Raw genomic sequence first — 15091 nt, forward strand, 5'->3', positions numbered from 1 at the left:
CTAACAAAGAGGCAGTTGGCATCTGCAGAATGTGTATTTCGCCCAGGAAAGAATTACCAAGAACCAATGCACACCTTTCAGCCATACACCATCGACGAAGGTGGGTGCGGAGGTGGACTGGTGGATGGCACCATCAATCATAGCCAGAAGATCAAGAGATTATAACCAACACACAATTGTAGAAAAATGAGGTTTGAACTTTTATTCATCACCCCAGAATGTGCGCAACGTTTTGGGACCATCTGAAGACCCTTTCCTCAGGCATCCTGGAGGGGTACTCCGTGACCCCAAAACATAGCACAGATTACGTGAAGGCAAATAAAAGTTCAAATTTTGTTTTGCTACAACTATACGCTGGTAACAATCTCAGGATTTTTTTTTCTCTCACCAGAGGGTTAATTCACCATACAGCATGTGCAGAAACAGATGGAACCCAATTAAGAGAACATGCTTCACAGCAATGACTTCAATTAACTAAACTGTGGTCGCTATGGGTTATGCAGCTTTGCTCATCTTGACAGATCTTTGGACAGCGTTCCTGTAAAACACTGCTCTTTAAAGAACGTTACCCCAACATTTCATATTCCTGATGTGTCTGTTGTACCATGAAAAGTATTCTGTTCTCTTTGTATTGCTTCCTTTGTGTGAAATACCTGGTGATCCTGCCAATCCCTCTGCTTTCCTTTTGCAAACTGACCATGCTAGGCATGAGAGCACATCCATCCCAGTATGGTCATTTTTTTGGCTGTGCTGGGAGAACATCCTGCCTGTCCACCAATAGCCAAGACTTGTGCTGTCACGCCCCCCTGTACTGCCATTCAACGGGAAGATCAGTATTCTGATGTTTATCTTCAAACCCCTTATACAGATGAAAACGGAGATTATATGATCACTTATTTAAAAAATTTATATATATATATATATATATATATATATATATATATATATATATATACACACACACATACATTCAATGGGAAGATCAGTATTCTGCTGTTTCTCTCCATCCCCACCTCTCCAAACCCCTTATACAGATGAAACCAGAGATTATATGATCACTTATTTAATACACACACAGAGCTATTTTAATCTGAATGGGTTGTTTTACGAGCTAAGGGTTCACATATTCTTTAATAACTTAAACAGCAGGGGGTGTTCATGCCAATGGAGATTTTTTTTCTGTTCTTTAAAAGACATTTATAGTTTAGCAGAGTAAGAAGAAAGGCTGTAGCTTTGTGAAGTGTTGAAAAAATGAACCTCTGGCAATAGGAAGCTGCATATCATTGCTTGAGCAAGAGGATTTAAAAATCCCAAATAAGTGGTTATACTGAAAGCTTGTTACAGAAACATTTTTGTAAAACAGCTCATGTAAGAACAAATGACAGTTGTGGAATACTGCTACTGAATTAGCAGTTCTGCAGTCCTCTTTACAGCAGTCTCCAGAGGTCCGGGGGTCCCCAGGGGTGCCTTTTCTGTCCTCAAATAAGTAACCACTGTCACCAATTATTTTTTTTTTAGTCTTCTGTAATTCTTCTCATAGACCACAAATGTAATGAGCATTCCTCCCGCTGACCAAAGTAAGGGACATTTTTCCAACTCAGCAGCAATGTAAGGAGCATTCCTCCCATTGAATACAAATGCAGGGATGTGCAATTCCTATCACCTGACTCCCTGGTAATGCAGTTCCAGGCGCTGGGCAAGAGGGGTTTTATGTTCACATTTAGACCTGCTGTGCTAAAGCATCAGGGTTTAGAGCCAACCAAGGTCAGCTCTCTTGTAAAAGCAATCCAAGTGGCTAACCAGCTGCAGGATCATTTTACAAGTAGCGGGAAGGGACGCCCCCTCACTCGCACTGCCTTCCACCGGCTGTCCCACTCTGGTGTACAGCATGTCCCCGGAGCTTCTCCTCCTCCTGGCAGTACCCCCCAGGTCTGGGTCTATACGATGAGGATCTGTCACTGGAGCCCCCCCCTCTCCCAGCACAGTACTGCTGAGCTAGTGTGCATGGTGAAGTCCGGTCACCATGGAGAGAGTACATCGCACCGGCTGCTCCACGGATGCTGGGAGTTTTAGTCCATTCTCTGCCATGTACCCAAATGTAGAGTGGGGGAATGCCTGGTAGTCATGGGAAGACCACTGTACAGGGAACAGAGATCTCATCGATATCTGTCCTCATATAAACCACTGAGAGTACGGCCTATACCAGCCCTCACCTCTATACATCTTCATATTTTCCATCCTGGCAAAAATTTTTCTTCCTTTTTATCAGGACATGTAGATTGTCATGAGGGACAAAGTAGGGTGAGATCCAGATTTAGTCTATGGACAAGCAGTTTTTTTAAACATTTCCACACTCCTGCAATGGAAGGCCCACCCTTCCCACTGACCGCCAATGGAAGGCCCACCCTTCCCACTGACCGCCAATGGAAGGCCCACCCTTCCCACTGACCGCCAATGGAAGGACCACCCTTCCACTGACCGCCAATGGAAGGACCACCCTTCCACTGACCGCCAATGGAAGGACCACCCTTCCCACTGACCGCCAATGGAAGGACCACCCTTCCCACTGACCGCCAATGGAAGGACCACCCTTCCCACTGACCGCCAATGGAAGGACCACCCTTCCCACTGACCGCCAATGGAAGGACCACCCTTCCCACCGACCGCCAATGGAAGGACCACCCTTGCCACTGACTGCCAATGTAAGGACCACCCTTGCCACTGACTGCCAATGTAAGGACCACCCTTGCCACTGACCGCCAATGGAAGGACCACCCTTCCCACTGACCCCCAATGGAAGGACCACCCTTCCCACTGACCCCCAATGGAAGGACCATTCTTTTATTTAAATACCAATGTAAAGTGCATTCTTCCCACTGATGTGAGAAACATTCTTCCCACTGACTAAAAAGTAAGGAATATTCTTCCCACTGGCCACCAACACAAGGAACATTCTTTCCACTGACTAAAAATTTAAAGAACATTCTTCTTTCTGACCACCAATGTAGGGAACATTCTTCCCACTGAACACAAAAAGCAAGAAGCATTCTTCCTACTGAACACAAAAAGTAAGGAGCATTCTTCCTACTGAACACAAATGTAAGGAACATTCTTCCCACTGAACACAAATGTAAGGAGCATTCTTCCTACTGAACACAAATGTAAGGAACATTCTTCCCACTGAACACAAATGTAAGGAGCATTCTTCCCAATGAACACAAATGTAAGGAACATTCTTCCCACTGAACACAAATGTAAGGAGCATGCTTCCCACTGAACACAAATGAAAAGAACATTCTTGCCACTGACCATCATGCTAATGTACTGTGAGCTGTAAATAAATTATCATCAGGGGTTCCCCAAGACCATAAATTTATTTCAAAGGGTTCTGTAATGTTAAAAAGGTTGAGAAAGGCTGTCTGCAGCATATAAACAAAAACTTGCCAAGCTTGTATGTATACTGCCAGCAGATGCCAAGCCCAAGTAAAGATGGATAGTGCCGGGACACCAAGACCACCCACATATGTGTATGGCTAACCAGAAAATGTACCATCAAACTAAGTTTTTGTTCAGTTTACATCCCCAGAAGCGATTTGCCTTCTTTAACACATAATTCATAGCCGGAGAAAAAGTTATGTAAATGAAATGTTAGTTCTACAATAAAACCAAAAGCGATTACACCTGTTATATTCATATGTGCATGTGTATATACATGTATGTAGTAACGGAACCTAACTACAGTGTAACAGATGCAACCATCTAAGAGATATGAGCAAAACAAAAAGTAAGTTGACGTCTCATGTCTCTCGATTCATTCTCGCCCTGCATGTGTACATGAAAGAGTCACGGACCCCAGATCCATCAGACCTTACCAGGGCTATAGAAGACATTTCGCCGGAGGGCTCGCTCCCGAAGCGGTGGATTGATCATGTGCCTCTTCCGATGTAAAGCATTAGGAGAGGCCAGGACTGGGCCAAGTATCATGACCGATGAAGAGCTGGTATAGCAGTTAGCAATGTGGCATCAATGCTCAGTGTACCTACTGACAAGAATGACTACTGCACTGGCACGGCACAGGAATTTGAAGGGCTGGGAGGGGACGGGTGGAGACGGACACAGCGGTCTGGAGTCACATTACAAGCAGTGCCTGCTAACACCAGTTGCTGTGAAAAGTGAAGGAAGAGAGAAGTGATCTGAGATGAGGAACAAAAAAAACAAACAAAAAAAAAGTCTTAAACTTTCCCAAAAATGGGTGGGCAAGTCAATAGATTGGGTAAAGACGAGGATGCAGATACACCTGCAGATATCTTCTCATAACAATTCCAGTAATAAAGTAATATACCTAAAAGGAGTGTGTTCTCCGACATGAAAGAATCTCTGAAACTTTTTTATTTTTATTTTTTTTTTAAAGAGTACAAGTTTGTTGAACCTTTTATTGTATACAACGTAGAGAAGGCATGAGAACAATCATGATCACATCAAGATGTACACACTGGCTGGTGTTAAGCAGAGCAAGGCTGGCCATACATTATACCAATTTCTTGTACAATTTAGATTTACCAAAACCACATGATATGCGGTCAAACCTAAACACTTTCCATTAGAATGCTATCAGGCAGGCCCTTGCACTACATAGTTGAAGGAAAATCTAAAGGAATTTGAATAAGAAAATTGTATAATGTACAGTCAGCTTAAAGCTGGCCATACACTGTACAATCAGATTGTACAATCTCTAAATCTTTACATTTACCAAAATATGTATTATTAGTACAACCTAAAGCTGGCTATACATGATTTTTTTTCCCCATTCAGCAAGTGGGCACAGATTCCTCCATCCACACAAACTAGGTGGATGAAGAAATGCCTTGCTGAGACATTGTATTCTGACAGCGGGACCAGCTACCGTCAGAATAAACCGATCAGCTGATTGACAAGCAGTTTTTAGGTTCTTTCGAAAGAAGACAATCAAAGGATCGACTTCTGCTGAGCATGAACAGCCCACATACAGAATGGAATTCAACCAGTCCCTGTTAAATTTTGCTCAGTGTATAGCCAGCTTAAATACCCATTTGATTTGTATTAAATCAGACAGGCCCTTGCACTACAGACAATAGAAACAAATGAGATTGTACAAATTGCATAGTGTATGGTCATCTTAAAGTTTGCCAAAAAAAAAGGCAGGAAATAAAGGGGGACAGAGAAGGGAGAGGGGCCCGGACAGGGGAAACCAACAACCCAAGATGAGTAAAGCTGGCCATACATTATACAATTTTCTGGTACAATTTTTCTTTAGATTTACCAAAAACCACATAACATGAGGCCAACCCTAAACACTTTCCATTTGTATCCAATCAGGCAGGCCCTTGCACTACATAGTTGAAGGTAAATCTAAATCTAAAGGAGATTGTACAGAAACTGTATTAAAAACGGTTTAATGTATGGCCAGCTTAAGGGTCCATTCACATGCACATATGAGTATCTTCTGCATGAACGCAGGTTCTTGCTGGCAGAAGATTCTGCAGAAAATAGGCATTTACAGTACTCAAGGTTGGACACGTTTACAAGTCTACAGCATTTAGACGTATACAGTTCTCATTTCATTCCAACGAATGGCTATACATTTGGCAAGAACGTGTAAATAGGTTGCCACCTAAACGGTTTCTACAGAGTTTTGCAGAACGCAGTCCAGTCCCTTTAACATGATCTCTTATGGGACATGTTCACATCTGCACATTTTCACCCGGTGCGTTTTTGGGAAGGGTCAGGGACTTTTTTTGAACACAAAAAGTTGAGTTTTTGGTTCTATAGACTTCAATGGAAACGCTGCAGAAAAGCATGTATTGTGTTTTTGCTGCATTTAAAATCTTTCTAGCAACAAAAAAAAAAAGAAAAAAAAAAAAAAAGAAAAAAAGAAAAAAGAAAAAAAAAAACGCAATGCAGAAACGGCTCAAACGCAACTTGCATAGGTGTGATCATAGCCTTAGATGCATTTATGTGTGTGAAACCTTCAGATCTGTGTGGTCCCACAAAGAGGTGTCCTATTTTTCTGCAAATCTAAACGCAGCGCACATTTTCCCAGGTAGGCACAGCTGTGTGTATGGACTCACTGATTACTGTAGTGCTGTGTTTAGACGTGCACAAATCTAAGCATCTAAACGTAGCATTTTTCCCAGGTGAATGAGCCCTAAAGGCATAATTAAGTGTTCAGTAATGCTCAAATTCAGGTAGAGCCCAAGCAAACCCCATGCAGCCAGATATGTCGTGAACCTGTCAAGAAGGGAAGCTGCGAGTTCTTCCATGCGTTGGATATGTGTAAACTCCTGAAGTCATTGAAACAGTCAGAGCTTGTGTAAATTTTCAATGACCTGGTGCCCTTTAATAAAAATCCTTTTTTTTGCTTTAGGTCTCCTTGACTCAAGTGACGAAGGGGTGGTAAAAACAAGTGGTTCATCTGCGTTTTTACACAGATTTCCCCCCTCCCACCCTAACCACCTGAACTGTGCAAAGGCAGCTGGAGGAAGTGGAACATATTTTTATTTATTAATTTATTTCAGGAACTTATATAGCACCGGCAATTTACGCATCACTTTACATATATATTGAACATTCACATCAGTCCCTAACCCTCAAGGGGTGTACAATCTAAGGTCCCTAACTTACATTCATACACATACTAGGGCCAATTTAGACAGGATCCAATTAACCTACCAGCAGGTGTTTGGAGTGTGGGAGGAAACCGGAGAACCCGGAGGAAACACACACAGGCACAGGGAGAACATGCAAACTCCAGGCAGGTGGTGCTGTGGTTGGAAATCGAACCAACGACCCTAGTACTGCCAGGTGGAAGCAGTGGTGTATTTAAAGCTTTGTGCTGCCATAGGCAACACCAAAATTGGCTCCTAACACCCCCCTTCCGCAGAAAGAGCCTGACACCAATAAACACCCCCCCCACAGAGAGAGCCTGTCATTGACCAAACTGACTTTTGCCCCCCCCCCCCCCACCCCACCCAGGAGAGCTTTCCACTACCACTGCACCCCCATACACTGGCCAGCACATACCCCACAAACCCCCATCAAGAGAGAGCAGACACTCACCTTCACAGCTCCAGACATCCCTGGGAATGAGAGTGGGGCTCTGCATACATCGTCAAGCAGTCCACAGCCTCCCTCAGATCTCACCTAGACCCCATGCCGTGTGTGTGGTGCCTTCTTCCCTCCCTTCTTCCATCAGTGCTGCCCCCCTGAAAAATGCCACCCTAGGCAAATGCCTTGTGGTAAATACACCCCTGGGTGGAAGTGCTAACCATTTAGCCACTGTGCTGGCGATGCTTTGCGTCTCAACAAAAAATTAAATAGCATGTCACGATTGGAAGGCAGTACCACTGCCAAACACAACCAATACAAATGAATGCGGCTATGCCTCAACCACAAGCTATATGCTTGGTACACAGTCCTGGCGCAGTATTGTAATAGAAAATTCCTGTTCAGCTGAATAAAAAAAAAGAAAAAAAAGGAAGGGTGGTGGAGTGTGCAGGCTGTGATAGAGTCCTTAGAGATAGACCCTGGGATCAGAGAGAGGAGAGCAGAAAACTCAAACAAGCTTTGACTGGATGATTTGATGACTACAATAATGCAGGCCATAGACGGGTCGTTTATCAGCCGAATTTTCATCCGCATGAAAAACCGGCCGATAATCATGCCGTTAGTGCAGCCAGCCCGTTGGCTGTTTTTCCGCAGATCTCCTCATTTATTTGTATCGGTCATGCTGGAAAATCCACATAAAACAGTTGTCTTTCGTGGACATTGGTGGCTGCATCGGCAACGGGGCCAACCGATTTTTCATTTATCGGCTGACAATTCGGCCGATAAACGGCCCGTCTATGGCCTGCCTTAGGCAGGCTTTTTCTCAGTACCATTAAAATGAGTGCATATTCAAATATGGTCACTCATTGCTGGAATCAGCCAGGCAAGTGGCATTTTCAGGTAGTGGTCAGCAAAAGCAATGACCATATCTTTCAGGACAGGTTTCCATTAATATAAGCAAGAAGCCATTAAAAGATGTCACACAGGTTTGTGTTGGATATGAATGATCTTCTACTCTCCTTATGCAGAATGATCCACATTAACTTCCACTTTCCTTTTTACAAGGCTGGGTGCCTGGAAATCGTTGCGTAAGTCGGTCTTGCTGGCACTGCAAAGCTTCCATTTGTCAGTAAGGCAGAGGCAGCCCACACTTCCGGGACAGACAGACAACAGCTGGTTTGGCACAATGATGCTGGATGGCTGCATGTGTGTCCATCCTCACCCCCCCCCCCCCCCCCCCTATAACACAGCTGTCACTGGGAAACACCCATGCAACAGGCATGCAGCAACTGGCCGAGACAAAGCCACTGTCACAGCCAAGAAGTCATCAACATTCTGTCATGGTCAAGCAGGGCTGGTCAGATCTAAATTGACTCTAAAGTAAACCGTTCAGGAGAAAAAACAGAGAATTCTCCTAATGAAAATGCCGGCCGCCTGGCTGTCAGGCTACCCTTCCAACTTCAGTACTCACAGGCACAGCTTTAGTAGGTTGGCAATTAAAGGGTTACCTGGGTGTGGCCTGCAACCATGTTCAGGCAACCCATGACAATCATCAGGGATCTGTACTCTAAAGCTGGTAATGGATGGATCTTTTGTTGATCAGCCAGAGAGTTAATAAAAGGAAAGGAAAAAAAGGTGGATGGAGGAATTCTCCCTGCTGCTCCATTGTATTCTGACAGCAGGGACTCCATGTGTAGGATGTGTGTAAACTCCTGAAGTCATTGAAACAGTCACAGCTTGTGCAGATTTTCAATGACCTGGTGCCTTTAGGAAAAATCTATTTTTTAAATGGAATTCAGCCAGTCCCTGCTAAATTTTGCTCAGTGTATAGCCAGCTTAAAAACCCATTTGATTTGTATTAAATCAGGCAGGCCCTTGCACTACACAGATGATGGAAAAACGAGATTGTACAATCAAATTGTATAGTGTATGGTCCTCAAAGTTGCCCAAAAAAAGGGCAGGAAATAAAGGGGGACAAAGAAGGGAGAGGGACACAGACAGGTGAAACGGTCAACACAAGTGGGCCATATATTATACAATTTTCTTGTACAATTTTTCTTTGGATTTACCAAAAAAACACATAATATGTGGCCAACCCTAAACGCCTTCAATTTGTATCCAATCAGGCAGGCTCTTTCAGGCTCAAAGGAAATCAGACATTGAATTTCCCGTAAGAACAGCAGGTATTACCTGTACTTGTTTAAAACACCGGCCCGAACGCAGAAACCACCGGCCCGAACGCAGAAAACTCCAACCCGAACGCAGAAAACTCCAGCCCGAACGCAGAAAACTCCAGCCCGAACGCAGAAAACTCCAGCCCGAACGCAGAAAACTCCAGCCCGAACGCAGAAAACTCCAGCCCGAACGCAGAAAACTCCGGCCCGAACGCAGAAAACTCCAGCCCGGACGCAGAAAACTCCAGCCCGGACGCAGAAAACACCAGCCCGAACGCAGAAAACACCAGCCCGAACACAGAATACACCAGCCCGAACACAGAATACACCAGCCCGAACACAGAAAACACCAGCCCGAACACAGAAAACACCAGCCCGAACACAGAAAACACCAGCCCGAACACAGAATACACCAGCCCGAACACAGAATACACCAGCCCGAACACAGAATACACCAGCCCGAACACAGAAAACACCAGCCCGAACACAGAATACACCAGCCCGAACACAGAAAACACCAGCCCGAACACAGAATACACCAGCCCGAACACAGAATACACCAGCCTGAACACAGAAAACTAATACAGTCACCGCATCTACACTAATAATCTACAATATGGTAAATCATTGTTTTTGGGTTTAAATACACCCTAATATTTCATAAATGTGTGTGTTTTGGTCTTTTAAGAAGCAATTTAAAATGCATAACAGTCCATCCGCTTAATAAATATATAAGTGACACTAGGATGGCTGCATGGCATATTTTAGGATTGCATTCCTGATGGTTAGGCCACGGCTCGGCCTTGCCCCCTCTCTATCCTCATGGGCTCACTGGCTGTGATTGACAGCCAGGTAAGTATAACAAGCATGTCATATTTAACTGCTGTGTGGAGTGGTTTTGCACAGAGCAGCTCTGATCCTTCTCTTCTCAGGTCTCCCACCAGTGCTCTTGGCCCCACAGCAAACATCTTGCTATGGGGGGCACCCGAGCAGGCGCACTCCCAAGCCGTGGCTCTGGGTGTCCATTCACACACACAGAGCCAAGGCTCAGCCCTGCCCCCTCCCTCTCCTGAATGGCTCACTGGCTGTGACTGACAGACGTGGGAGCCAATAGCTTCCGCTGCTGCCTCAGCCAATCAGGAGTGAGAGTCCCAGGAGAACCGAGGCTCTGTGGACATTGCTGCATTGGTATTGGGCTCAGGTATTAGGGGGGGCTGCTGCACACAAAGGTTTTTACCTTCACACATAAAATGCATGAAGGTAAAAAACCTTGAGGCTTTACAACCAACCACTCTTCTACCAGGGCAATTTTTTCCACGTTAAAATCTGCATTTTTGCTAGAAATTATTATAAACTATTATTTCTAAAAACAGAGACCCTGGAGAGTAAAATGGTGGCAGTTTAATTTTTACTGTCACTCAATAATTGGACAGCTGTTCATCAAACAAACATTTTCAGGAGAAGGAAAAAAACAAACAAATACACACTAAAATGAATTTAGTGCAAACACAATATAATACCCAATGTTTTGGTAAAATATAAAAGTTGGAATTTCATCACGTAGATACAAAAAAAAAAAAAAAAAAATTAAAAAAAAAACTGCATGTGCTCATGAAATGAGCTATAGTGCTGAAATGCTCCATAGAAAACACTTTCAAGGCGTTTACAGGTCATCAGTTTAGAGTGAACGATGAATTATGGTACTAGAATTATTACTCTCACTCCGACAATCGCAGGGATACCTCTCACATGAGGCACAATTTAGGTTTACATAGACGTTCATGCCCTAGCATTAGGTGTGTACAGAGGGTGATGGGGGGAGCTTTTAAATTCTTTGATAATTTATTTTGATCTTAGTTCTTTTGGCTGTACATCTCCAGTGCAGTTTGTTCTGTACTCCTGTGACCCATTTTCAGCTGACAGCGGGTTGAAGCCTGCTGTTGGCTGACGTCACTCAGCCCGTCCAGGCTGTTGAAAGATTCCAACTTCAAAGTCGGGATCCCCCTGAATCTAGAGTGGCACCTGCCGCTCACTTCCCCTCCACAGCTCAGTGCTCCAGGGGGGCAGCAGAGAGTGCCAACTGACAGTCACCGCTCTCTGCTCAGAGCGGCGGTGAGAACGCAGCGATCAGCAGTCATGTGATCGCTGAATTCTCACCCTTAGAGCCTATGGGGGACAGATGTAGCATCAGACCACCTAGGTAAGTATAATAGGGGGGAAAAAAAAAAAATAAAAGCCAGACTTCTTTTAATTTTATTGCCGTCACAAGGGGATTAACAATCCCCCTATGTGAAAGCAATGGGCAGCTGACCTCTTTATGGAGACACCAGGGGTCTATTAGACCCCAAATGTCTCCCCTGGCCAATGAAAAACTGAGATTAACTGATCTCAAAACCAGATTTAAACTAGCCATATGCAATAAGTGAAGGTATTATAGTGGATCTGAAAAGAATATTTTTTAGCAACGCAATCAGATGTTTCTGTGCTATGTAAAAGCAGAAGAGGGGCTCTAACACATCCAGATGCTCAGCAGCACAATGCACCTCCCTCAAATACCTACATACAGGTTATGTAGGATCCAAGCAGCATAAAATGCTACTTACATCATCATAGCTCTGTGCTGCAATGGGTAGGTGACGGATCTATTCTAATAATTAACACAGCCATTCGGTATTCTACTACTGCTCAAGATCATGACGCTGTATCTCTCCAGAATCAGCGAGGCAGGTGAAACCCAGTAAGGCTCCATGCTTCTGTTCTGTTCAGTGTAGCAATATTCTTGGGATGTCTGGTGTGAATTGCTCTCTTAAGGTCATGCCACAGCATTTCAAATCGGGTTGAGGTCAGGACTCTGACTGGGCCACTCCAGAAGGCGTATTCTGTGCTGCTGCAGCCATTGTTTTGTTGAATTACTTGTATGCTTTGGGTCATTGTCCTGTTGCATCACCCATCCTCTGCGGAGCTTCAGTTGGCAGACAGATGGTCGTACGTTTTCCTGCAAAATTTCTTGATAAACTCTGGAATTCATTTTCCCATCAATGGACAACAATCCGTCCAGGCCCTGAGGCAGCAAAGCAGCCCCAAACCATGATGCTCCCTCCACCATGTTTTACAGTGGGGATGAGGTTTTGATGTTGGTGTGCTGTGCCTTTTTTTCTCCACACATAGTGTTGTGTGTTCTTCCCAAACAACTCAATCTTGGTTTCATCTGTCCACAGTATATTTTGCCAGTAGTGCTGTGGAACATCCAGGTGCTCTTTTGCAAACTTCAAACGTGCTGCAATATTCTTTTTGGACAGCAATGACTTCCTCCATGGTGTCCTCCCATGTACTCCATTCTTGTTTAATGTTTTCCTTATTGTAGATGTGTCAACAAAAATGTTAGCATGTGCCAGAGATTTCTGTAGGTCTTTAGCTGACACTCTGGGATTCTTCTTTACCTCATGCAGCATTCTGCGCTGTGCTCTTGCAGTCATTTTTACAGGACGACCATACCTAGGGAGAGTAGCAACAGTGCTAAACTTTCTCCATTTGTAGACAGTCTGTCTTACCGTGGACACATGAACATCAAGGCTTTTGGAGATACTTTTGTAACCCTTTCAGCTTCATGCAAGTCAACAATTCTTGATCGTAGGTCTTCTGAGAGCTCTTTTCTGCGAGGCATGGTTCACATCAGACAGTGCTTCTTGAAACCAGTAAACCCAAAACAGGTGTGTGTTTTTTAAGGGCAGGACAGCTGTCAGCAACACATCCAATATCATCACACTGATTGGAGTCAAGGTTGGCTCACTCCTGGCTCCAATTAGCTCTGGGAGAAGTCATTAAGCTAGGGCCTCACATACTTTTTCCTCCCTGCACTGTGAATGTTTACATGTATGTGCAATTAAACCATGGCAACATCTAATGTTTGTGTAGTATTATGTTCAGCAGACTGTGTTCTTCTATTGTTGTGACTTAGATGACGTTCAGAGCACATTTTATGCCCAATTCATGCAAAACTCCACGTAATCCCAAGGGGTTCACATACTTTTTCTTGCAACTGTACATGGGTTAACTGCATAACAGTGTGAAACTGGCTTACACCTGGAGGCATCAAATCAATAAATCTGATGTCCATCAAACGTTCACTGCGTGTGAATCTTACAGGTACATGTGTTTTTAATGGAGTCAGTGATTGATTAATGGAAGTCACATTCACGGCTTTATAAATTTGGCCCATGGACTTTGTTACACTATACACACACATTTAATATACTCCATTACATGCATTTGAGTGTGTGACCTTTGGTCCTCATTCACATGAGCATACATATGCCTACATCTGTGCATAGCACCATCTTTGTGAGGCATAGAAAAAATGTAAAGATATCCCCCTGGGACTTTGTATGGCAAAGAACACAGTGAGTACACAAAAGTATGAAACAGTAAATGTTTATTACAAAAAATCGTGTCGATAACACGAAATCAGAAGATTCAATAAAGTTAGGTTGCAGTACAATAGTTCACATACAAAAACATACTCGAGGGGGGACCCTAAAGACCCTCCTACAGCAGGAGCTAAGGTGGATTTACCAACTTAATGCCACCAATCCACCTGGCCTCAAATCAGGCTTTCAATTTCAAACCATTTTGGTTTTCGCTCTGGGGCTGGGAAAAGGATTTGTAATCTTCTATTTACTCTTATTTCATTGTGTTATTCATGCAACATTTTTTTGCGGTTTTTATGTCTTTTTTTTTCTGATGTTCTCCTTTTCTACCCAAATATTTTGTATGTACCATTTGTGCCATTATTATGAATTACTGATATTGTAAGGTGGATGCTTCCGTTGATTGTCTGGGGATGGCCCATGAGGGGCGCTAGCGGTGTTACCACCCATCACCCCCCTCAGTATATTATCTGGGGGGGGGGCTTTTTGTTATCCAGCCATGGCTCTGGGCATTTGTAGTTTGCCCTCCCCCCATGTGGGGTCATTGTGCCTTGGGATTTCCTGGGCTGCTGGGTGGATGGGCAGTGCCCTGCTCCCTATGTGGAGGCTGTGGCTGGTTGGGCACATGTGCGTGGCATCAGCATGTGGGTGGGTGGGGCAGCACCTCATGCTCGCGGGGCCAGAGGACCGCCATTTGCAACAACACAGGGAGAGAATTTAATTCTAAATTATATTTGGCGCCAAACATAGGCAATCAGCCATTGGCCTATGAGCATCAGCTCACCACTATTTATACTAGCCGTTTCATATTTTTCTCTCTCTTGGATAATCATGAGGTGGCTCCATGTGATAGCACAGGGATACCATTGGGGGATATTCTATAATATCCTTTTATGCTCTTTCTAGTGGGGTGGGTCTGTTTAGATATAGGCTCACATATGTGATCTTTGCAATCTTTACCCGGGTCGGACTTACTAGGCTATTGATTACTATATTGTATATTTGAATTGAGCCCCTACATTAATAATTCATGCATTTGAGCTATATAGTAGATTACCCCTTTGTGATAAATAACAAATAGTAGATTTTTTTTTACCATTTATGGCCTCGATTATACTCTTTGGATCCCCTCATTGGCTGCTGTAATGTGGTCCTTGCTGGTGGATGGTCCATCAGGGCGTCCCTGACTGCCCTCTCTCTGACGTGACACTTTTAGAGCATCCTCATTCAATTTGATACAAATATTTGTCAATCGTTATTCGATGTGGGATAATTTGTAAGTGCTTGAGTAATCGGCTTTTACTCCCATATTTATAAAGTGATACTATGTATTATGTTGTTCACATCTATTTGATACTTTATGTTTTAGACCGGACATACTTATTCCCTGAAGAAGAAAACATGAGT

General features: G+C 43.9%; 1 protein-coding gene across 3 annotated transcripts in view; it reads right to left on the reverse strand.

Annotated features, from left to right (window-relative positions):
• Positions 1 to 15091, reverse strand: part of ABL2 (ABL proto-oncogene 2, non-receptor tyrosine kinase) — an 87241-nt gene that overhangs the window by 19283 nt on the left and 52867 nt on the right. Inside the window, exon 1 of one of the 3 annotated variants that reach the window (XM_089683972.1) lies at positions 3873 to 4030. The exons of the other annotated variants lie outside the window; for them this stretch is intronic. Coding sequence (XP_089540098.1) covers positions 3873 to 3984 — 112 coding nt within the window. The 5' untranslated portion in view covers positions 3985 to 4030. Of the gene's footprint in view, positions 1 to 3872; positions 4031 to 15091 lie in introns of those variants that run through there. 3 annotated transcript variants of the gene reach the window in all.

Source organism: Staurois parvus, unplaced genomic scaffold (assembly GCF_062004578.1).
Source record: "Staurois parvus isolate SC_StPar_1 unplaced genomic scaffold, SC_StPar_1.0 ptg000332l, whole genome shotgun sequence".
Taxonomy (NCBI): domain Eukaryota; kingdom Metazoa; phylum Chordata; class Amphibia; order Anura; family Ranidae; genus Staurois; species Staurois parvus.